Source organism: Halyomorpha halys, unplaced genomic scaffold (genome assembly GCF_000696795.3).
Source record: "Halyomorpha halys isolate HHAL.00 unplaced genomic scaffold, Hhal_1.1 Scaffold61.1, whole genome shotgun sequence".
Taxonomy (NCBI): Eukaryota; Metazoa; Arthropoda; class Insecta; order Hemiptera; family Pentatomidae; genus Halyomorpha; species Halyomorpha halys.
The window spans coordinates 566848-591666 of record NW_027110400.1 but is presented as its reverse complement, the minus strand read 5'-3'; the positions used below and the strand labels follow the sequence as shown (position 1 = coordinate 591666).

Sequence of the window (24819 nt, the reverse complement as noted above, 5' to 3'; positions counted from 1 at the left end):
TGCTCACACGCAGAAGATTTCGGTTATTTGGACTCAGAGGCAAATGTATATTTTCGTAAGAAATTCGAATTCGCAATTTTTCACTATTATAATCCACATACTACACAAAGCTCACACGAGGCTCACCCACTCCTATCTTACTTCAAAAGAAACGTATCCGAATTGCCCAGGATTGCACCAACAATTTGGAAATTAGCCATATTTTCCAGGAATGACCATATTTCACATCACCTCTCAATAGCTTCTTAGGATTAAACCCGGATATTTCAAAAACCTTCAGAGATGATGATAAAACAGAGAAATTGGTGTTTTAGTTTTTAAAATCAAAAGGTTTATTGACACAAATTTCTTCACGCTTCCCTACATTATCCTTTTATCTTAGTTACACAGAGTCTGTGAGCTATTTTATTTTAATATACATCATGAAGGTTTTCAAGTTTCCTCACAATACAATGCATCGAACAGGGGAAAAAATAAATAAATAATACTAAAATTTAATAAAATAAGAAATTAAAAAAAAAACAAATGTAAGAAAAATTAGTATAAAAGAGGTATAAATGGCGTTAATGACCAATGATGTTGCCACTTAACTGTTTAGACGCCACTAAACAAAAACAAACAAACTCACCTTACTATTTACTTCATACATCGGTAAGTGAAAGTAGAAACCGAGAAAATTATGTTTTTAATTAATAAGTCCTTCAATATATCCCGCAAAGTGTCATTTATATTTTATAAACCGAATTATTATACATTATTCTTTGTTCCGTTGTTTTGATCTCATTTGTTTTTAATCTTTACCTGCTACCTGATCTCCACATTGAAGGGATTGAACACATCAATGTTCAAACGCTTCCTGGTCACTGGAGGGGAAAGCTATTGCCGGCCTGACGATGGCACAACCGAAAACTATTTCAATAGTTGAGCTGAGGATGAATAGAGGGCAGGAGTGTGGAGAGTGGTCACTACGAAGACAAGTGGTTGTCCGTGTGTCAGCTGCCGTAGTCAGCTCAAATACCTTCTATTGATTCGTCCGATTGTAAGCCACTTCGCCTGCCTCATTCAGGAGTTTCTGTCTCCATTTTTCTTCAGTCACTTTCGACTCTATACATTATCCTTTTATCTTAGTTAAACAGAGTCTATGAGCGATTTTAATTTAATTCACATCATGAAGGTTTTCAAGTATTCTCACAATACATGTTGGTTATAATACAGCCTCCGGAATACTTCTTTTAACATGATCAATTACTTAAATAACGGGTTAATTGTATGTGTGTCCTATACGACAATCGACACAAAACTATATCTTTTTTTCGTTTTTCCATACTAGACTTTTTACAAAGCAAAAGTTTGTATTTTTTTATAAATTGTTTACTACTTCTCTAGCTAAGTACCTAGAGCAGTGGTTCCGCGACTTAATATAAGAACTAAGAAATTATATTTTCATGTAATCCAAACTTTTTTTATAAAAATAATTTGTATTCTAAAATCATAGTTTCGTTTAAAAACCGAAACTGGTGAACGGAGAATTGGCCCCGCAATATAAGCATATGGCTATTAGTAATTAGCAGCATTATCTCCCCTTGTAACAATAGAAAGAAACAGTCTCTAGCTCACTGTGGCGCAAAGTAAACTAGAAAAGAGCTCCATTTTTTCTTCTTTCTTATCTTGAGTTCAAGTAATGATGCCCGTAACTTAAGGAAGGGGTTCCCTTACTAGGGACGGGATCCAGGAGGGAGGAAGATATGAGAGAGAGAAGATGCCTTCATTCATCGAAGTGAACTCACTTAAATTTTCATTCCTAATTAACTGAAACCTAATCTTTGTACATATCGATGCATCAATATTGCTAGGCCCCTATTCAAAATTATTCATAACTCTATATTATAATTATACAACAGATTCTAGTATTTTTTTTTTCTTGTCCACTCTCCACAAACCTATAAATTGTTTAATAAATTCATTTTCCTTAGCCTTCAATTAAGTTACATAAAGTCCACTCATTCCCAACCAGCGTATTCTAAAGTAAAGTAGTTGTCTTCAGTTGAAGGTGTACTTCATACAACTATATTACAAAATATACTTTGTTTTCTTCACTTTATTTGTATAAAATGTGTTTTAATTATAGGGTATACATGAAAAAATGTGATATTCTCTTATTAAGAATATTTAATTCTAGATACAACAAAAGCTTGTTTACGTCCAAGACTTTTGCAATTGCCTCTTTTGGTGCTGGGCTAATTTCTTATTTCTAAATTATTTCTTCAAATCTAGGGTGGAAATAACGTAGTAAGATCGACGTTGCATTTTAAAGGACTTGAAATGTATTTGAAAAGGACTTTTCCTATTAATTGTTACCATAGTAACATTCAATCTTACCACACAACATTCAATCTTTAAAATTTACCATAGTTTCTAATTCATTAGTGGTCATTTCAGTGTTAAAATTATTTAATTTATTTTAGGTTTACATGAATTTTTTATTTGTTTCAATTTTATTAACATAGTTATAAATTTCCATAATTTCATATAATAAGATGAATAATAAATATATGGAATTATTACAGAATATCCTCACATGTTTGAGTATAAGGCCGAAAAGGCTTATATCCCCTTAGTAATTAGGTAAGCAGATTAATTATATAGAGCTCACTCAAATTATATTTACCCAAAATAATTATTTACCTCCCTTAATTATTTTCTAAACTGATTATGTTATAGAATTAAAGAAAAAAAATGAGCAACAAACATTAAACGTAATTACAATTTTACTGTGGTATATCCTTTAGAATTTTTTCTTTCAAGCTTTTATAATTTTTAAAATAAATTTAAATACAGGTATAAGTAATTAATTTTTCTTTTTCATTTTAAAAAAGAAAACTGTTATTCTTCAATAATAAACCCAAATAGAAAAATTCCGTACGGATTTCTCAAAATATATTGAGAACAGTCAAACATTTAGAGAAGAAAATATTCCCTCTACTATACAGGAAAAATATAACCTCATCTCTAAAGCTATTGATGATATTTATATATTATATTATATTACATTTACATATATTGATGATATATATATTTTTTTTTTCTTTAAATGTTTATATTATATTTTGTAATGATTTTCATCTATTACATAAATAAAAGGCTATATCATTTCATAAGTAATTCTTAAATAACTCGTCCCCAATAACCTATGACTACATATCGTCTTATGTTACCTTTAAAACATTTATTTAAAAAAATATTTATATCAAACTACACTTTATCTCTCTCTATATTTATAAATCAGTGAGGACCCGACACTTCCACCTTTAATAATTATTTCATTACTGTCTATTAGTTAATTATTATTTATTTACTTATAAATAACAATTTATTACTAATAAATAGTTATGTTTTTTTCTAGTTTGTACCTTTCTCTACCGTCGTCCGAACTCACTTCCTACAATCCATCACAAGTATTGGTTACATTACAACAAGTATGGACGTAAGTTACAATCTTAAGTTGATCTTAACACCAAAAATAATCATTAATAATAACATACCAAAAGAAGACTAGAAAAAAAAAATTGCTAAGCTTTTATTTATTTTGGGTCAAAAGCCATATATTTCACCGTAAAAATGGTTCTCAATAAGATGGAGTCTCTAACTCTCTAACTCTCTGCTAAATCACAACATAGCTTTCATTGAGTTTATAAAAGAGAGAAAAAACATAATTTTTTCATCACACAATTCAGTCCACTACATTAATGCAATAACGTTATAAAATAGCTTTGAACGCATATTTAAAAAACCTTAAGAAAATTTAATTGCATTTAATATTGTACAAAAATTATTTTCTATAACTCTTAAATAGGACTTAATAAAGTTTTTTTTTCTAAAAAATGAATTTTCAAATTTCAAAGCAGGCTATTTGCGGTCCCCCTCAAGTCGATCGGATTTTAGTTGTAGTGTTAGTTGAAATATAATAAATGAAAGAATGGAATTGAAAGAAATGGTGAAATGGAAGGAACAAGAAAGGAGAAGAAAAAATGAATAAAATGAAATATTTGTATTTTATAAGTAGACTGGAATTGATTGTAGAAGGAAACTGTGGAAAAATAACTTTTTTATTATATCATGTAAATATATGTAATTTATATATGTCCGATAACGGATTGATTAGTATGCTGTGTAATGTAGCAACCCGATGTATTTGGGCAGCATGGATAAATAAAGCATTTCTCTCTCTCAATCTGAGTAAATTATATCAAAGACTGCTCAACTTTTAAAGGCAAGATAAAAGAGCTGCTATCATGGGATTTTGAGGAGTGGGACAGTGAGGCAATATTCGCTCTAATTATTTAAGGTTTTATGACTTCTTTGAGATTATAACGTACATCAGACAATCAATACTTTTTATTATTATTTTTTTATATATACACCTCTTTGGTATTGTTGATGTTGAATTATTAAAAAATGATATTAACAATTCTCTCATGGACTAGTTTTATTACACCAAGAAATGTAGCAGATAGTAATCGTTTATTGTCAACAGAAAATTTTGTTGACTTCATTATTATAGATATTTCTAGGCGTTTACAACAATTTATGGCTAGATTTCCCATATGGTTTTTTGCCAATAAGTTTGTTCATGGTTCGTCAGTATTCAGGATACGCGAAAATATTTACTACATTATTTATGTCTTACATTTTTTTTTTCAATTCTTCATAGCTTCTGAAATAACCTCAGCGAATTAATGTGCAATTAAGTGTTCTTTAATACCAAATAGGTCTTATCCTCTTATTGTAATACTTTAACAGGGCTTAAAAAAACAAAAATTTTTAATTTTGTTTAATTAAAAAAAGGAAATGAAAGGAATAATTCTTACTGTTGGCAATAGTAAACAATGGTTAAAAACAAAATATTAAAGAATTTTATGAATAATGAATAAATAAAAAATATAAAAGAATTTTATGAATGACAAAATTAATATTTGAAAATTCCTGAATTACAAATTTATTTTTTTTGAGTGGCGGTCCCACAAAATGAAAAACTTGACCCTTCACCATGTTTAAAATAGGTTGGTCACCTGTAGAAAACTCCCTCTCCTCTCCCCGTTTTTCCGAAATGACCAGGAAGGGCGAAAAAATAAAGTTATATTGCTTAGAATTTGCATTCATTATAAACTAAATAGATTACACAACATAAAACGACGAATGATTTTGAGGGAATAGACAATGGAAACAATTACTTACTTACTAAACACTCTACTCAAGATAGACTGGATTTCATCTTTACGTTTGCACGAAAACCCAATTGTTCTCTCACCTACCCTTTTTTTAAGGTGGCCTAAGGTACACGTATCTCCCCTGGCTCTTAATTTTTGTTATTAAATTGTTGCTATCTTAATCAAATCTGTATGGGATATTCACAAAAACAAATAAAATATTCTGTTCTACTGTTAATTTTTTAAGCTTGTTTCAAAGTTCATTTTACAAGACAGGACAAAGTTGGAAACAGCTTCGACCGTACACAACCGATGGATAAACGAACTTAGCATAGAACATGCAGCAACTCTAACTTGGCCAAATACTTGGCCGTTGCCGAAATCCCGGGAGAATTATTGAAATTGGAATGCAAATGGGAGACGGGGAGGGGAAAGAAAACAGGACAAAACCCGATTAAAACTGTAGCGACTGATTATGTATAAAGTTGGGAAGCGAGTAGAATGAAGATGGCTCTGGGAGGAAAATAGCTAATTCCTGTAGGTAAGTTAAACGTCAATGGAGACCTAACACGATTACATCTCATGCATATGTAACCCAGCTCCGGCCCCTCCGAGGCTTTTAATGCCTCCTCTCCCTTAAACACCGGCATTAACTCCTTTAGTCTTCTCTTTATCGGTGTCTCCTCTTCATATTTATCTTCGTCTCTCCTATCTCCTCCCATCGTCCGTGGCATAGGCACTCTCTGTGTTCCACACTTGATTACCTTACTCATGCTGCCAATTCGAGGAACTAACCCCGATCGAATGTAGATAACGCCTGTCAGGGATTTGTGCTCTCTAGGCAGTCGGAACTAGCATAATGGTGATCAACCTAGATTATAAAATACAATAAAGAAAGAAGATACTAATATTTGATGTCAAGTTATAACATTCTGATTTTAAAAAAGTACATACTTTAAATAGTGTGTGGAATACAAATTCAATGTTTTTCTTGATACAGTACTTATATTGTATGGAATAGACAATTTAAATAGTAAGGAGGAGATTGTGAGGGGTGCGGTCAGTGAAGAATACAAATAAGTCAAAACGTATTCATTAGTGCCGACGTTTCAGCCAGGATTTCAAGCCTTCATCAGGGCTAAGAGCATAAAACAAGACAATAACCAATGAATAAAAGGATATAAATATACAGACATAAATAGTTAGTTTTATAATTTTATAAGAAGATAAAGGCTGTTTGAGAAGATTAATATTAAAATTAAGTTTGAGAAAAGAACAAATAATAAAATACAAACGAAAATCTCGTTAGTAAATAGTAAATGTTCTTTCCTCTTACTTAATTTTAATATTAATCTTCTCATACAGCCTCTATCTTCTTATAATATAACAAATAATAAAATACATATGAAAATCTAGTTAGTTTTTTTTAATATCTTTATTGAAATTTACAACTGTATATTACATGATACATTCAGTAAATTTGATCTTATTTAAAATTGAGTGTTACAGGCGTGTAGAACAAGTACCCTTTGGTATCACTCTATTGACATTTTACATTAGCTGGTCGAAGAGGATGCAAGGTTAGAAACTAGGGTGTTTGAGTGGTTAGGGAGTTTTTAATGGAAGGAGTGATATCTGGTTCGGGCTAGATCGATTACATAGGGAGCATTAATTTACTTATGTATGATTTTATTTGTGACAAAGTAAGGAGCATTGAGGATTTTACGAAGGATTTTGGATTGTAAGGATTGGATACGAGAGGAATTCGAAGGTTTAGTGGAGTCCCAAAGCTCAAATCCATATGTCCAGATTGGCCTTATTACAGTCTTTTTTAATGTGTTGGAAGTTTGTCTAGTAAGTGCTGTAGTAGTCGAAATCGACGTACAGCTTCCTTTCTTTTTAGCCTTGTGTGAGGATTCCTGGTTAATCGTTTGTCCAAATGTAGTCCAAGGTAGCGGATGTAGTCGTCAAATGTAGTCGAGGTGTTCGAGAGGGATAAGAGTAACATTATTAAATGAAACTGTAGGACAGTCAGTAGGTTACGACGAAGGGTAAAGGTGATTTGATGGGGTTTGTTGGAATTTATCTTAATCCTCTAATTACGACACCATTCTTCGAGGGCTGCGATATGGGATTGGAAAGTTCGGGATACAATTAATGGGTTATTATTAACTGCGAGCACACATGTGTCATCGGCATACGTGGTGAGGATAGTGTTAGGATTGGTTGGAATGTCAGCTGTATAGACGGTGTAGAGGATGGAACCCAGGATACTATCTTGAGGAACACCAGCGGACTGAGAATATAGGGATGAATAGGAACCATTGTGGTTTACTTGGAATAATCTATCAATGAAAAAGTATGTAGGAGATAGGAATTTACGGAGTTTGTAAAGCAGTCCCGGGTGCCAGACTCGATCAAAAGCCTGTTCTACATCAAAAAAGACTCCCGCGCAGTACATAAATTTAGTTAGTAAATAGTAATTGTTCTTTCCTCTTAATTAATTTTTATATTACTCTTCTCATACAGCCTCTATTCTTATAATACTTGAACTACTTATGTTTTCATAATGAGTTTTTTTTTTTTTAATCATTCTGTATATCCTTTTTCTCTGCCGTTGTTATTTTGTTTTTTGTTCTAGCCCTGATGTAGGCTTGAAATTCTGGCTGAAACATTGGTAATAATAAATAAGTTTTACGATATTTTTTTAAGTTCTTCATTAACCGCACCCCCAACCATCTTCTCATATATAACTCCACTGTCAGCTACTAACTCATTATTATGAAGTCAATTTCAATAAGTTATGAGGATGAATCCTCTCTAGAATAAATGAAAGGTCCAGGCTGACTGGATTTGGAGGTGCGAAAGAAAGAAATATGATTGTGAATCCTGATATGAAATGGGAAATCCAGAATCAAGTGTAGTGAGCCAGAAAGTATTATTCGAATGCAAACGCTCAGTCGGATAAAAAGTGAATGTTCTACCAAGATAGAAAATTTAGTGAGGGTATGAGTCTGTGGTCCCGGCAATAAACCTTAAACAGGTAATTTTAATTGGAACAGAAAATTTGAGGTTTGTTTGGGATTGAAAACTCTGGTGTGGATGCGCGGATCGCACTTTCACTTTCCACCCTGTAAAGTGTATGGCTAACATTTCAATCATTAAATTTTTATTTTTCTATTGATTTAAAAACTCGTATTTTGGGGTTTCTCGGATAAAAAATTTTTCTGCCGTGAATTCAAATGTTTAATAAAACACAACAAAGCTAGGTGCACATAATTGGAATCCGAAAATTCGATCTCTAAACTGCTGTCTCTATTTAACCATTTTTTTCTCGAGTTACTAATCAATTTTTTTCATAGCACAAATTAAAATTTTTTTCATTCTTGATAACAATGCAAAATAATTAATTATTTCGAAAAGAGGAAATTAAATACTTTAGAGGACGATTTTTAGAAAATTCTAAATTTAAGCCCTATCAGACTATTTCAATGAGGTCTATCTGGTGTTAAAGACTATTTTATTTTCTATAGATTTTATTCAAATCGTTTAAAACGATTTTTGTGAAAATTAAGCTTCCTGTAGGACGATTTTTACGAAAAAGCTGCTGTAACAGCCCAGACACAAAATTTTATTTCAGTTACATACGTTACATATTTTATCTTAGAGTATCTCAAAAGGTGTATTTGCGTAGACTGGTTTAGGCAGCCAAATAAATACAAGGTCCGTAGAATTTACCAAAAAAACAAATATAATTAAAATTTCTCCCAAAAAATTAAAGATATATTTACCCTCTAAGCATTCTTCTTCAACTTAACTGTAATTTTTTATTTTGCGTGATTTTTAGGTTTATTTTTTAGTAGAAAATGATACAAACTAAAATTTTTTAAGATGCTCAAAAACGCATTTAAAAATAATAAGTATTTTAAATACCATCCTATATGATAAAATATGTAGTTAATTATTAATTAGATTAAGCTACCTATCTATAAAATCAATCAACTATAAAATCTAGCAATCATTATTACGTGTCTCTTCTTATTTATTATTAAATTGTAATAATGTTAAGGGTTTATAGTCTTCATAAGTAATTACAACTGGTTATGTGATGACAAAGGTGTCATTCAACATCACCTCGACACGCTTGTAAAACTAACCCTCTCAGATTTACTTGAAATTTTTCACATATGTTTTCATAAATGAGGAGAAGATGGTTGGGGGTGCGGTCAATGAAAAACACAAATAAGTATGATTAACTTATTTTAATGTGCCGACGATTCGGCTAGAGTTTCTAGCCTTCTTCAGGGCTGTTCGCTGGAAGATTGAGCGCCTAATAGATTAGGCGATAAAGATTAGGCGCTCAATCTTCCAGCGAACAGCCCTGAAGAAGGCTAGAAACTCTGGCCGAAACGTCGGCACATTAAAATAAGTTAATCATACTTATTTGTGTTTTTCATTGACCGCACCCCCAACCATCTTCTCCTCATTTATCATCCACGGTCAACTATCTCTCATAAATATGTTTTCATAGGTATAGAATTAATTACAATTAGATTTTTTTATTCAGTTAATTGTTTTACGTACTGCATTTTATCATTAATTAGGAAATCGGTGGGTGTTATCTGGGTTGAAACTCAACAAAACTGAGTGAAACTCAACACCGAAAGAAAATTCCAACTTTAGTCTGTAGTTAATTCAGGCTTTGTCCACACTGTCGTCCTAACACAACGAGGTCAATCAGGAATGTGATTTATTTTGTGAGATTTTGGGAAATTGATTATATTATTATTTTTTAAGTAATCCAAATTACCGTTATGAAAAATTTATACTTATTGATTAATAAAATTATTGAAATATTATAATTGTTGATAATTTGAATCATGGAGGAATACAAATTGGTCGGTCAGTGTAAAACAATTTGATTCAGAAAATATAGAAACGATTTATTTATGATCAATTGAATAGCTATTGAAAACCTGAAAAGTAAAATTTTTTGTTAAATCTGCTGTTTATTAATATTTATTTATTTCCACCTTCCCCTAAATTATCGGGGACACGTCCCGTGCGGGTTGGGGCGCAGGTCCCAGTGCGCTCGGTTCCAAATGCTGTGGGTTCGATTCCCATTTGGGACAGTTAACATTCATTTTCGGGGGTCCCCAAGAATGAATCTTGACACTCCCACCTTGGTTAGTACGAGGCAGCAACTCAGGTAGCCGCCAGGGGTTGCAAAAAAGGACCCACAGGCCCACTTGCCGGACTGATTCCCCCCACCAAATACCAGTACCAGCACCAGCCCCCTACATTATGAGGAACCAAGTGCAGCAGCAGTTCAATGTTATACATGTATCCGTAGCACAGAACTTCTACTAATTAATTGATTTCTAAGTTTTCCTATAAATATACAATTACCGCTTTAAGGTTCAGTAGACTGCGCCTCCTTCCAGAAACTGGTCTTATTCTTTCACGAAAATTGAAATAGGCCGGGAGTTTTCGACACGTTTACATATTCTTTGTAATACAGGTAGTATTCTTCTTTCTTTCTTCGGCGTAGAGTCCAATTTCCCTCACCAATTTGGTTTGCAGTGCATCAACGGCAGTGAAGTCTATGATAATGTGCTCAGCAGTCTCCAGAACACCACAACTAGGACATAGGGGGTCGATAGGAGGACCTACTTGCCTTTTGGGCTTGTCACCCAACTCTCTTTCCACTCCTCTGTAGTGTCCTCCCAGAGAATGGTTTTCCGTTTGCTTGGATTCTCGTCAATCCACCATAAAATTTCCCAGCAGACATACTGAGCCCTCTCCCTCACCAGGGCTATCACTCAGACTCAAATTACTCATTTACAAAGTAATATTACGACCATCACTCCTCCACGGTGCAACACTTCTACATTTTCTATACCCTACAGCCCTGAAATCACTACAACAATACCAGAAGCACACTACAGAAGATATGCCGAGGAACATCTCTAGAAAGACGTAACATGACGCAAATATATAACGAACTACAGCTAGAAACTGTACAATACATCACACGGAGACACATCAAATTCTTTGATAGTCTTCCTGCTTCCTTCAATCCAGTATTCCAGTCTATCACTCCATCCCCCCTTCCTGCGAGGTGGCAGGGCAGGAAAGGTTCCAAAAACCCTATTAACATCACCTTATAACTCCTTCTTCTAATGCACCCCCCCTCTCTCTCCCACACTTCTTTTCGACTTCTGACTGTTTTCTTATTATTTTACCATTATCGATTCTCTTTAATAATTAATATTTTTATTTTCTCTATCTTCTATGCAAATCAACATGAGGAGGCCCCTCACCTCCGGATTTTAAAATAGGACCATCTTGAATGGCGAAAAAAAAAAAAGAAAAACTGAGTCCTCTTTCTTGAAATGAAAGATCACCATTTCTTCCTGTAGGAGGAGGTCGAGAGGTACCCCTCCCGCTAAGTGGAGTTAAAAAAATAAATAAATAGATTTTTACTATAAACTTGTGTGGAAAGATAATCTTTTTTCTGAACATAATTCATTAATAAATTTAATACCAAGTGAAATAGATTATTTAAAAAAATAAATATATATAATTGAATAGTTATAAAAATTGAATGTTAATTAAGTGTGAAGCGTTTCAAAATGAATAAAGTATCCCTCATTAGAAATATTGTGAGAGAATAAATAAAATACAAGATCATTGATAACGATGTCTGAAAATTAATCGTCTAGGGCACTATTGGTGTCAAAAAGCTATAAATGTTTAATGTCCACTAATTATTGATTGCCTGTTAGTTACCGATGTTAGATGACATTTTCAGTAGCTCTATTTCGTCACCCTGTAGCTTCTAGAATCCATTTGCAGAATTCATTTCGTTCTTTTTTTTTTTTTTTAAACAATTTTTACTGATTGGTATAATGAAAAGTTTATGCTTTCTTAGTTTTGCTGTAAAATAATACTTATATATGTATACTCTATTTACATTTACATACAATTAGATATATTTATGTATAGGTGTGATCTTAAGCCTGTTAAATAGTGATAGTGGGAACCAAGACTTCTCAGGGTTCATATAATGGAATAAATTGATTCGTCTGATAAGTGGGCTGTCTGGCGATCTAGCAGGGCATAAGTCAATGGATGTAAATTAAATGCTTTTTATAGACAAATTGTAAATAAATGACTTTGTATATAATCTTTTCATTTTTTTTTTTTTTAGACTGGTCATTATTGTTTAAATAAAATACAATTTATCCAATTTAAGTCTCAAAATATTATTTATTTATTTTAAATTACAAGGTCAATTCGGCCATCTTCAAGAACAATCTATCAAATAACAGTTTTATTAAACATTTATTTTTAACTATTTTAATAAATAACATTGTAATTAATAAAATAGCATGCCTTAAATACAAATTTACACTCACATCAATAATTTCAAAACTTTTTGCAGGCTTTTTTTCCCTGGTCATCAATTTCAGTCAACTTTTAATTACAAATCAATTTAACAATATTATCACAACAATATTTTAAACCTTCATTACGCTTAAGTCAGGCATATGGTTTATTTGTTTCAAACTGTATTTTGGTTAAAATTCTTATTAAAATTCATATCAAAGTTGATTATAAATAGTAACCTCAAATTTTTACTTATATTTTTCATGAATTAATTTTGCTTAAAATCTCTGCATAGCGGTGGTTCAAATTTCTTGGGTCTGTTTTAAAATTTACTGTATAATTAATGTTTTCTGATATAGAAATAGACTAGAGTATTTTTCTTTTAAACGTATTATTTTCTTTATGTAAAATTATTGTATTGTCAAAATCGAATATGTGTTCGATTTTAACTGCAAGGTGCACGAGTGCTGTTTTATAAGGATTCTTCTCATTTATTGTTTGGTCTATAACATAAGGAGTATTGATTAATATTGTAATTTATAAATGATTTCAGTATATCTTACGATAATCTTATTATTGTATAATTGAATCCATAAAATTTCTTATTAATTGCTTTATTATTCACTATTTTGTTATCTGTTCTATTTTTGATACTTTTAAGGTCGATATCAAAAATCTCGTAAATTAATTTTTTCAGTAAAAACTGTCCAGGAAAATTTTTAAAAAAATAATAATAAAATAAATAGATAAGAATAATGCTTATTAATAAAAGAGGAAAGTAAAATTAATAACAAAAAATAATGATATTGGTACACTTAAATAAAACAAACAATTGTCTTCTAATAGTAAAAAGAAACAAGTTAATTTAGTAAATAGAGGTAGTGTGATTATGAATTAATTTTATATTTATTAACATTTATAAAAGAATGTCCTACAGCAGTCTGGGCTTCAGTCTTCGGGTTGTTATTGATTTATTCATATAATTATTAATTACATACTAAAAAGGTTACGATGTTAATTTATTAACTTTTTCATAACCTTATCATAAATTATTTTGTTTTTGTGGAGCTTTTGATGTTATTCAGTTTTCTAGGAATTTCCATAGCGAACAATTTATCATAATTAATTTAGTGGCATGTTCGCTCAGTAATTTATTATTTTATTTTCTCTTGACTATTATATTAGATGATGTGGTTATTTTTATCCATACTCTCATAGTCATTCGAAAAAAATATATTATACTTAAATACTCTTTTAGCTATTAGGTTAAGTGAAATGTTTTGGAATAGGTATGTGTGAAATATAAAGTATGCTAAAATACATTGCTTTTATGCCAGTGACGTAACGTAGGTGTCAGACACCATGGGAAAAGAAAAAATTTGCCTACACCTTTAAAATTTTAAAATTTAAAAGTCTATAAATAGTTGGAGAAATAAGTTTACAATTACCACCGCATCACCACTACCCAATGTCAAGCTTAGAAATAAAACATAATACTATATCCGAAGAATGTTTTCATTTTCATTGGCCATTACAGTTGGTAAGTTAGATAAGATGCGACAGTTCTCTGTCAAGTATACATGTGGCAGTTTACATGACCATAGCTTCGCAATCATTGCTATTGATCATCATGTTGGACGACCTATTTGACAGTTTTACGAATGTGGAAGCTGTGTTAACGGTAACTATCATGTAGTTTACATAATGATTGAATTGGGCCTTAATGTTGTTTTTATCCCTTCATTTTGTACAAACACTATACCGCACGGCATGTAGATACTAGGTCTGTTCCAACTTGTACTTTCGACTTTCAAAAACTGTATGTAGCATGCGCAGTACAGGTTTTAGAGCCCATAGTGAACATGTTCTATACAGTTCACGAAAGTCAAAAATGGTTGTTAGAATATACCTAATTAGTATGTAATAGACTGTTTATTATTCATTGTGAAATTATTGCAATTAAAATAGACAAATAATATTTTTTCTATAGCTATGTGAAGTAAGTAAACATATTGCTTAATTGTAAGCCTTAAAAGAAAATTCCTTAATTAGTAACTTACAAAAAATTTACGGTTGTTACAAATATGTACAGGGGAAAAAATGCAACGAATTGTTTAATTCAGAAGGCGGACTTGAGGGGAATTGAGTGATGTTTTCACCATAAAAAAAATGTGTCTGCTTAGCCCGTGGCCTTCCTGTTTACCATTTCCAACGTACCCCCTCCCACCACCATTCTCCCCCCCCCCTTACACTGGGCCCAAATAAAAACTGAGCGTATTGTCCTTGTTTTTCAAGAGTAGCCGGCTATTTACAAGTGCCCTCCGACATCTAACTTAATTGAGAAGGCCCAGCCCTGACACCACGAATTAAGGGTTATTTATTATGATGATTTTTTTCTTTTATTTTGTGTTTGGCTTTTTTACTTTTTTTTTTAGAGAGCAGAGTGAATGGGCGGGGATAAAAATAGGGGATGGTTGTGTATGCTGATTGCGGTGAATTGTTTAGAGCCCCGGACCCGGGCAGCTGATTTATGCGAATAGCCCAGGCCACGATAAGGGTCCTCTGCATAGTCACCGATAACCGAACGGTATCGCCGTGTCCTCAACGTCACTTTTTCTTCATATTATTTTGGCTACTCATCGTGTGGTTAACATGTTGAAAATCTTATTGTTGGGGAACTGAGAGAGGCGGGGGAAGTAACTTCAATAAAATGCCAAAGAGTATAACAATAAAGAAGATTTCGTGTAGTTTGTCAAAGCCATAGGGCAATGTCTGAAACTTTCTGAGCTCTTTGTCTCTGAGTTATAGCGATCTGATTTCAATACAAGTCAATTGGTCAGTTAGGTGTTTCAGGCCTTTCGAAAAAAAAGTGAATAGTTGTAACTATTATTTGTTTCTCTGTATTGTCTTCTATTACTAAAATCATTATAGAAGCTATAAAACCCCATTTACCACAAATCGTGACACATTTATCCACGTTATATCTGTTCAATGAATTTTTTTTTAAATGTTTATTGATGTATACAACTGTACATTCATATACATACATCCAGTAATTTTGATTTTAGTTTATAATGGAGTGATACAGGCGTGTAGAGAAACTACCCATTAGTAGCACTCTAATGACGTTTTTGCATTAGCAAGTCTCGTGGCCATTTTCATTTTAGGCACCTCGGAGGAGAGCTTATAATGGAAGGATTGATATCTGGTTCAGGCTAGATCGGTTACAAATAAAACATTAAGGTCTTTATGTATGATTTTATTTGTGACAAAGTATGAAGCATTAAGGATTTCACGAAGGATTTTGGATTGTGGGAATTGGATACGAAAGGAATTCGAAGATTTAGCTCAACTACATATGCCCATATTAGCCTTATTACAGTCAAGTAAATCAGTCTTTTGTAATAGATTGAAAGTTTGAACCGATTATTTAGTAAGTTCTGTAATAGTCGTAATCGAACTGCAGTTTCCAGTCTTGTGTGAGGATTCCAGGTTAGTCGTTTGTCCAGTTGCAGCCTAAGAATAATAAAATTAAATAAGGAATTACGTATCTGCACTCTAAGAAATACAATGGTATGGACTAAAAGAAGATAGGTGTTGAAAGGTTCCTCAACGGATGAATGGCGAAGAAAGTAAAGAGTATCCTTACAAGAAAGAGGATGAAAGTACGCAATAGGAAAATTTGATAAAGCGGCCTAGAGGAGAACATAAGGAAAATTGAAATTACAGGAGAAATCAGGACCTTCTCTGATATTTATTATTATGTGCTCTAATAGCCGAAATCGACGTGCAGTTTCCTTTCTTTTCAGTCTTGTGTGAGGATTCCAGGTTATTCGTTTGTTCAGATGTAGTCCAAGATAGTGGATCTATCCGACCGGGGTAAAAGCAACATTATTAAAGGAAACTGCAGGGAAGTCGGTAGGTTTACAACGAAGGGTAAAGGTGATTTAATGGGATTTATTATGATATTTATATTGATTTAAATTGTTTTTATTATTTTAAGATATTACTTACTTATTTTATTATGTTAATTCCATTATTCATAATTTACATTTTTATTACATTAAAGGATACTGTCAGTAGGTTTACGACGAAGGGTAAAGGTGATTTCATGGGATTTATTTTGATCCTCCAATTACGGCACCAATCTTCGAGGGTTGAAATATGGGATTGGAGAGTTTGGGATGCAATTGAAAGGTTATTTTCGACTGCAAGCGCATATTTGTCATGAGCATAAGTGGTGAGGATAGTATTAGGATTGGTTCGGATGTCAACAGTATTGACTGTGTAAAGGATGGGACCCAGGATACTACCTTGAGGAACACTAGCTGAGAATGAGAGAGGAGGGATGAATAGGATTGAATAATCTATTAGTGGGAAATCTCAAATGATGAAATGAACTCAACATTTTCCTTCAATCAAAGTTCATCGATATAGCCTGCATAATTGAGACACATTTACCCCAAAACATCAAATTGAAAATCTTGGATTATAAAATCTTCATAATGACAGAGATTGTTCAATTCTTTCCGGTGGTCTAGCCTTGATAAATAAAAATAATATTAGCTTCACTGAAATTAATTTTAAATTTTAACTTAAATTTTAAATAAATTTTAACAAACATTTTTGTTTTCCTCTCCTCACAGTTTTAAATTCGGACCATATACCTGTATTAATTAATTTCTTAACTAAGATAAACAATCAGACGATGAAAAAATACCTCATTAATGGAGTTATCGACTGGGAAACGTAGAAGATTAGTCGAAGAAAAATTAAAACTGAAAAAGAAAATTTCTTACCTCTCAAGAAATAAATAAAAGTAATGACGTCGTTAAATGTTTCGGTCTCAAACAGTTTACATGAGGGAAATATACGACCTTTCCAATTAAGAGGGAAAAACAGTCTTTGGCAGCTGCCCTAAATCAATACTACTAAAAATTAAAGAAAAAAAATCATGCAAGGAGACAGTAGATGCGCACCTGAAACCCTGCTTACAAAAAGAAATGGAACCATCTCAAACACGAAACTAAGAAGGATCTGGATGAATGGGCACATTCTAAAAATCCAGGGGGATGTGGATCAATCATTATGGAAGGCTACGCAACGTTTATTGGATTAACGTGAGAAAATTCCAAGTCTCGTAGACAATGACGAATTCATTACCAGCGACGCCGAAAAAGCTGAAGTGTTCGCTAATTTCTTTGAGAAAACATTCTCCAATACAGACAGAAATCCGAATTTAGTTAATGATGAAATTTACGAGTATCTAAATCTCCCACTCGCAAACAGTTCAGGTCCCACCTATATTCACGACCCTAAAAGAAATCCAGGGCCTGATTAAAAAGCTCAAGATAAAGAAAAGTTCTTGCCATGATTTGATCCTAGTCATTGCTATTAAAATTTTACCAGGAAAGCTGTTATTTTCATAACGTCAATTTTTACCAGTTGCTTGGGTACGAGATACTTTTCGGATACGTGGAAGAAAGCCGAACTCAAAGTAATCCACAAGCCTTGTAAGAACGCTAAAGAAATCAGCAGCTATAGACTCATCAGTTTATTACCAATTTTAGGAAAATTACTTTCAGGTACAGTTATAAAAAAACAGTTTATTATTTTTTTCGAAATTATTTTGGATTTTCAACTCAATTCAATACTGTCATTTCACTTCTCACCAACTGGAAAGACTTTCAAAATTTATAATAAACGAATTCGAAAAGAAGAGACACAGTAGCTATAGACTTAGACTTCTAAAAATCGTGTGATAAAGTCTGGGCTCCTTTATAAACTAAAGAAAGTAGACACTCCGAAATACTTATACAATATTCTGAGCTCGTTCCTCAACAGAAGAACATTTTCTGTTAGAATAAATAACACAAATTCTACCCTCAAACGTATCCTTTTTTTTTAGGATTACGCATGCCACTGCTACAAATTATTATCAATTTTATTATACCACTAGAAAATAAAAAAAAATTTTTTTTGCTTATTGGGGTTCTCCGGTGAGCGCCTTTTAGATAGGGCTGCACCTTATCCACGTGCATCTGAGCCAATCTCTGTATGTTGGTCAGCCATCCTGCGTACCTCAGAATACCCAGGACCACGCCGACGTGTCGCTACTGCGGAAACGTTCTTACCGTTAAGCATATTCTCACTGAATGTATTGCTCACGAACCACGTCGGTTCTCTTCAGATTTACAGGAGATGTTGAGCGAAGATCCCACAACAATAATAAAATGAAAGGAATATGGTCCGGGTGCGGTCAAAAAAACTCAAATAGTAGAAATATACTATTTTAATGAGCCAACGTTTCGCCCCACGTTGCAGGGCTTCTTCAGGGCTAAAAAAAGATACAAACACATAGTTATATGTGTAAAAACACTAATGTAATTAGTGTAATTATAAAAACACTATGTGTTTGTATCTTTTTTTAGCCCTGAAGAAGCCCTGCAACGTGGGGCGAAACGTTGGCTCATTAAAATAGTATATTTCTACTATTTGAGTTTTTTTGACCGCACCCGGACCATATTCCTTTCATCTTTACACACGGTCAATCAATAATCTTCCAACAATAATAAAACTTTTTCACTTTCTAAAAATCATTAATATTTATGATCACATATAGTCTAACTAATTGTGATTGTAAGTTTGTAAATTGTAATGTAATGTAACTTGTAATAGTAATAGTAATTGTAATTGTAAATTGTAATGTAATGTAACATCTAATAGCAATTGTTAATTTTTAACTTTCTCACTTTGTAATTATATGTAACTTTCTCAGTTTGTAACTTTGTAAATATCTCAATACTAATGTACTAACTTTGTAAATTCAGTGTAATTGACCCTAGTGGTCGAAACACTTAAATAAATAAATAAATTGTGGAAAGTAGGCTTTGATGTACTCGTTTCCAACACCTAAGGCGTATTTATGGGTTCCCGCTGCGTTATAAACTAAGTCTCAAGACCCATTCTTCAGGCCAACAAGAATCAGACATTTACTGCCAAATATGGGGAACCCAAAACGTTTTGAAGCTAAAAAATTAAGAAACCCCCCTCAACGTGGTCGGCCGTCGAGGCCTTCTAATGTATTTGTAAGTGATAGTGTTGATTGAATATAAGATGAGATTGGATAATAGGAATAAAATATTGGCTTACCTAATTCTGAAGATAGGAGCTACGATCGTGAAATGGTAGAACAAAGAATTGTTAACTAGGGAAACTAATTTTGGTTTACCTATAGACATCTGTAAACTAGCATATTATTAAAGATAGCATCAATAATATATATATTTTTAAATATGAAAAACACTCGATTCAACTTTTGCGTTCAATTATTATCATCTGAGAAGATGGTCGGGGGGAGGGGAGAGAGGGGTGCGGTCAGCAAATACACAAATAAAAAAACTTATTTATTTGTCCCAACCTTTCGACTTGAATTTCAGGCCTTCATCATTTCAGGGCTGAAAAACAAAACGAGGTAATAACCTTAATTTAAAAACATAAAAACCAAATGATAATAAACATAATAATGATAATACAAAACATGGAAATATACATTAAAATAAATTAAGTACATTGATTGGTAATAATAGAAAATAACATATAATATTGTGGATATAAGACTTTCAAAATAAATGATAAAAAATAGTGTTCGAAATAAAGAAATAAACTTAATGAGTGGTGTGGAAGAAAATGTAAATGATGAATAATGGCATTAACATAATAAAATAAGTAAGTAATATCTAAAAATAATTTAAATCAATATAAATATCATAATAAATCCCATCAAATCACCTTTACGGTGATCAAAAAGGTTATCAAAAACCTACGGACTGCTCTACAGTTTCCTTTAATAATGTTGCTCTTACCCCTGTCAAATAGATCCGCTACCTTGGACTTCATCAAGATAAACGACTTACCTGGAATCCTCACACAAAACTGAAGAGACAGGAAACTGCACGTCGATTTCTACTATTACAACACTTACTAGAGAAACGGTCTAAACTTCCGATCCATTACAAAAGACTGATCTACATGACTTTAATAAAGCCAATCTGGACAAACGGATTTGAGCTTTAATGCTCCACTAAACCTTCGAATTCCTCTCGTATCCAATCCTTGCAATCCAAAATCCTTCGTAAAATCCTCAACTCACTTTGTCACAAATCCATATGTAATCGATCTAGCCCGAACCAGATATGATTCTTTCCATTATAAACTCCCAAACCACCCAAACGCACTAGTTTCTTACTTTGCCTCCTCTTCCATTCCTGATAATCCTCCGAGGCGTCTGAAAAGAAGATGGCTACGAGACTTCCTCATGTAAAAACGTCATCAGAGTGCTAACAATGGGTAGTTTTTCTACACTCCTATTGTATGTAAATTTCAATAAAGATATTTTTAAAAAAAATCAACATAATGAACTATATGAAAGAAAACTATATATACGGTACAATGGGCAAGAAAGTAAACGGAACATATGTTACAATGGGTAAAAGACACAGTATAACATCACGACATGAAAATCAGGTCGTGACGTCGGCACATAAATAAACAAAACTACTTTATTTGTGTACCTTTGCTGACTGCACCTTCGAACATCTTCTCTCCATATTTATCTACGGTCATCTATGAACTCCTCATTACAATTTTAATAATTTGAGATGTTTCAGCAATTCTATTATGTGGATTTGATGCTGTTTTGGTGCAACTAAAAAAAATTTTATATTAATATTTTTTGATACTGTTACACGGCCTGTAATCTTAGAGTTGCATATTACCGTATTTCTACCTTATTATACCTGGATAATTGGATTTAATGTATACATATATTTTACGAAACTTTCTCGCATAGCTTGACCATTCTAGCCTCCACTGATGAATCGTGAATGAAGCCGAGGATGAATGAAGGGATGGGACCAACCCCAGCTACCCACCCCTTCTTTTTGCTATGGTGAGTCAGAAACCCATGAAAGGTTACATCATAGCTTATTGATCCTCTTCTCCTGGAGACCTTACTGCCCAACTTAAACTGATGTAAAAAATGGCTCATGGAGTTATCTCCAATTCCTGTTAGATTAACACTTAGGTTTCTTATGATAATAGCTGATAAGAAACCTGAGACGATAAGAACATAAAAATTACAGGTGGCATGTGAATAATGCTCTGTCCAGTTAGATTCACTGTTATCCTCCCATACACCATTTGATATATGTCGGACTCCGTAATTCATTGAGAGATGATCAGTAATGGTTCATTCACCATAATCATTCCAGATTACTGAATACAATATACACAATAAGTTCACAAATTCATTTACAATTTAGTTCTGATTAGATTTAATCTAGTTTGATTTCCTTGGTTATAAAAAATTGAGAGAAAACCAAAATGTAAAATTATCCTGGCTATTTCAATATTTTCTTCTGAAATGTGGTAATAACCTTGAATTTTAATTAAAAATGATCAGATCTAATTAGATAAATGGTATAGCTTAAGCGTCAAAAGTAAACAATAAAAATTAAATCAAGAATCGTTATGAGAAAAGATTGCCATATGATTAATGCAATTGTTTAGTATTAAGTAAGTCACAAGCATAGTCTCAAATAAGAATTTCTGATTATTTTCCAAAATTTCGCAAAGGAATAACTCCGTCATTACTTAATACTGTTAAAATATCACGATTTCCAAAGAAAACTATAAATTAGAAATAGGCTTCTCTGATGATAAAAAGAAATATTTTAAGCGATTGTGACTATTGCGAGCGGAATACAACTACAATGATAATTGGTATTTCTTACCAAAATTTAAATAAATTCGTTAACCGAATTATTTTGATTTCAAAAAAGAAATCAGAAATGCCTTAGTTATCAAAGGAACATTTTAAGCAATAACTGGTGATTCTTATATTTTTAAAATTTAAATTTAAATGACTATATTTATATGTAGGAAATTGTTCTATTTTATTTTTGTATTCACTAAGGATAAATAAAATTTCAATGATTCATAGTTACTAGTTCGAGGTTTTGAAACATTTTATAACGCTGCTGAAATTTTCTTATATGAATGTTCAAAAATAGATTTGAAATAACACACAAATTATTAAAGGGAGAAATAAATAAGCACTTTAATGAACATTAAAGTTTTCTTTTTTTTTTGTTTAAATTAGTCTCAAACACACACTTTATTATTACTTTAAACTTCCAACGTTTCAGCCAACCACACCATCCTCAAAGACAATCTTAAATATAAATTTATACCATAACGAAGGAACCACAGAATGAATCTGAACATTCCCAGTATGGTCAGGGTAGATTGGTTCAACCAGAAGTATAGCCACCCATTATGAGAAGAAATGGCTAGGGCACAGAGAAAAGGGGAAAAAATAAAAGAAAAACAAATGCGGCATCTGGGACTTGTGACCATTCAAATTATCATTTTCGATTAACTCTATTGTTTGGTAATCATCAAACTTTTATCAAAAAGCTTCTTTATCTCCGAAAGCAAAAAAAATATTAAATCTATGACCTATAAAGTTTGAAACCTTAATACTTATTTATACAATCTCTTATATAATTTAATTGGTTATCCCTCAATAAAATAAAATGGGTAAAAATAAAAAAACAGAATTATTTCTTTAGTATATTTTTTCTTAGTTTAGCTCCAATATAAAATTCTATTGTGTTCTAATTAATTGAAACACTCTTTATATAAAAAATATTATGAGAAATACCATCCTACTATCCTCCATTAAAAAAAAAAAAATATAATAACAAATAAAAAAGGAAATAGTACGATGCAAAGCTGAAGTTAGTAGAAAAACAACTCAGATACGGAAAATACATCAACAATTAAAATAAATAAATTTAGAGTGGCATTATTACGATTTATGACGGCAATACACCATTTGTGTTTTTTTATTCTATCCTAAAGTACTAAAAACTTATATAAGAAATTTTTTATTTTTCATTTAGAACAAATATTGTTATTATACTTCAAAAATAATTTATTTTGGACTCTTACCAATATTTTACATTATGTGTATGTATAAAGCAAACAATTGCTAAATACATTTCTTAAAATTAAAATTTATTAATTATTTTTCTTTGTTTTTGTGCCATCTTTTCCCATTTAAAATGAAATTTTATTTTTGTGACGACTATCTGGTTTTGGGAACATTTTAAAATCAATTTTTACCCAATATGGGATCTGCAGGTGTAAAAATGATAAAATAAAACATTAAATAATTGACAAAATGATATTCTACTGGAAAACATGGTAAGTGGAGGGGTCCGAAACCATTATTATTATTTTTTTCTCGAATTATTTCATTATAACTGTTACTGTATTATTTTTATTATTAAAATATTTGGATAACTTTTATGGAAGAATTTTTATTTTTTAAATAATTAGATAACTAATAGAGAAGAATTTTTATTTTTTAAATTAATGGATAACTGTTATGGAAGAATTTTTATATTATTTAGTAACTGTATAGAAGAATTTTTATTTTTTTTAAATTAATAGATAACTGTTGTGAAATAATTTTATTTTTAAAATAACTCACATCTAAAGATATTAATAAAACTTTCAAAATCAAACGAAAAAACTTAGATCGTAACATTTGCCTAATGAACATTACATTACTTTTTTCTTTTTTTTTAAATTATTTATATTAAATATTATCTTGAATATTACTATTAAGGAATGTCAGATAATGATGAGAGAGGTAAAATAGTATATAGGAGAAACAAAAGAAATATTCAAGATAGATTTTAAAATAGATTATGTTTAATAGTCATCCCTAAATGAATACAAATGATAAAGATAAAATTAGGAACTTTTTCAAAAAATCGTGAAGTCGTAGATATATAAGTATAAATAATTGTGATGGTAGAGAATTGATTTAAAGTAATCCTAAAGATGAAGATAGTTCAGAAAAAAATGGCATTTATATTGATCAGATAAGAAAATTTAGTGCTTTGAATTGATATCGCATTTTTATTAAAACATAATTGTCTAATTCTTATCATATCTATTGATATGTATGAGAGGTACCAGCTGGGGTTTTTTAACTTAAAATAATTTCTTTTGTCGGCATAAAAACCAATTATACCACCGGACCTAGGCAAAAACCCCGTTGGTAACAGATCTAAAGTAATGTAAAAAGACATATAGATAACAGAGGGTACCATTAACTGGGAGCCATTAACCGTCTAGGCAGAGC

General features: G+C 31.7%; 1 protein-coding gene across 2 annotated transcripts in view; it reads left to right on the top strand.

Moving 5' to 3' along the window:
* Window positions 1-24819, top strand: part of LOC106692560 (ribonuclease P protein subunit p40) — a 493269-nt gene that overhangs the window by 291548 nt on the left and 176902 nt on the right. For both annotated transcript variants that reach the window (XM_067048581.1, XM_067048580.1), the window contains one exon: window positions 3404-3484. In XM_067048581.1, the coding sequence (XP_066904682.1) occupies window positions 3479-3484 (6 nt within the window). In that variant the 5' untranslated portion in view covers window positions 3404-3478. The remainder of the gene's footprint in view (window positions 1-3403; window positions 3485-24819) is intronic.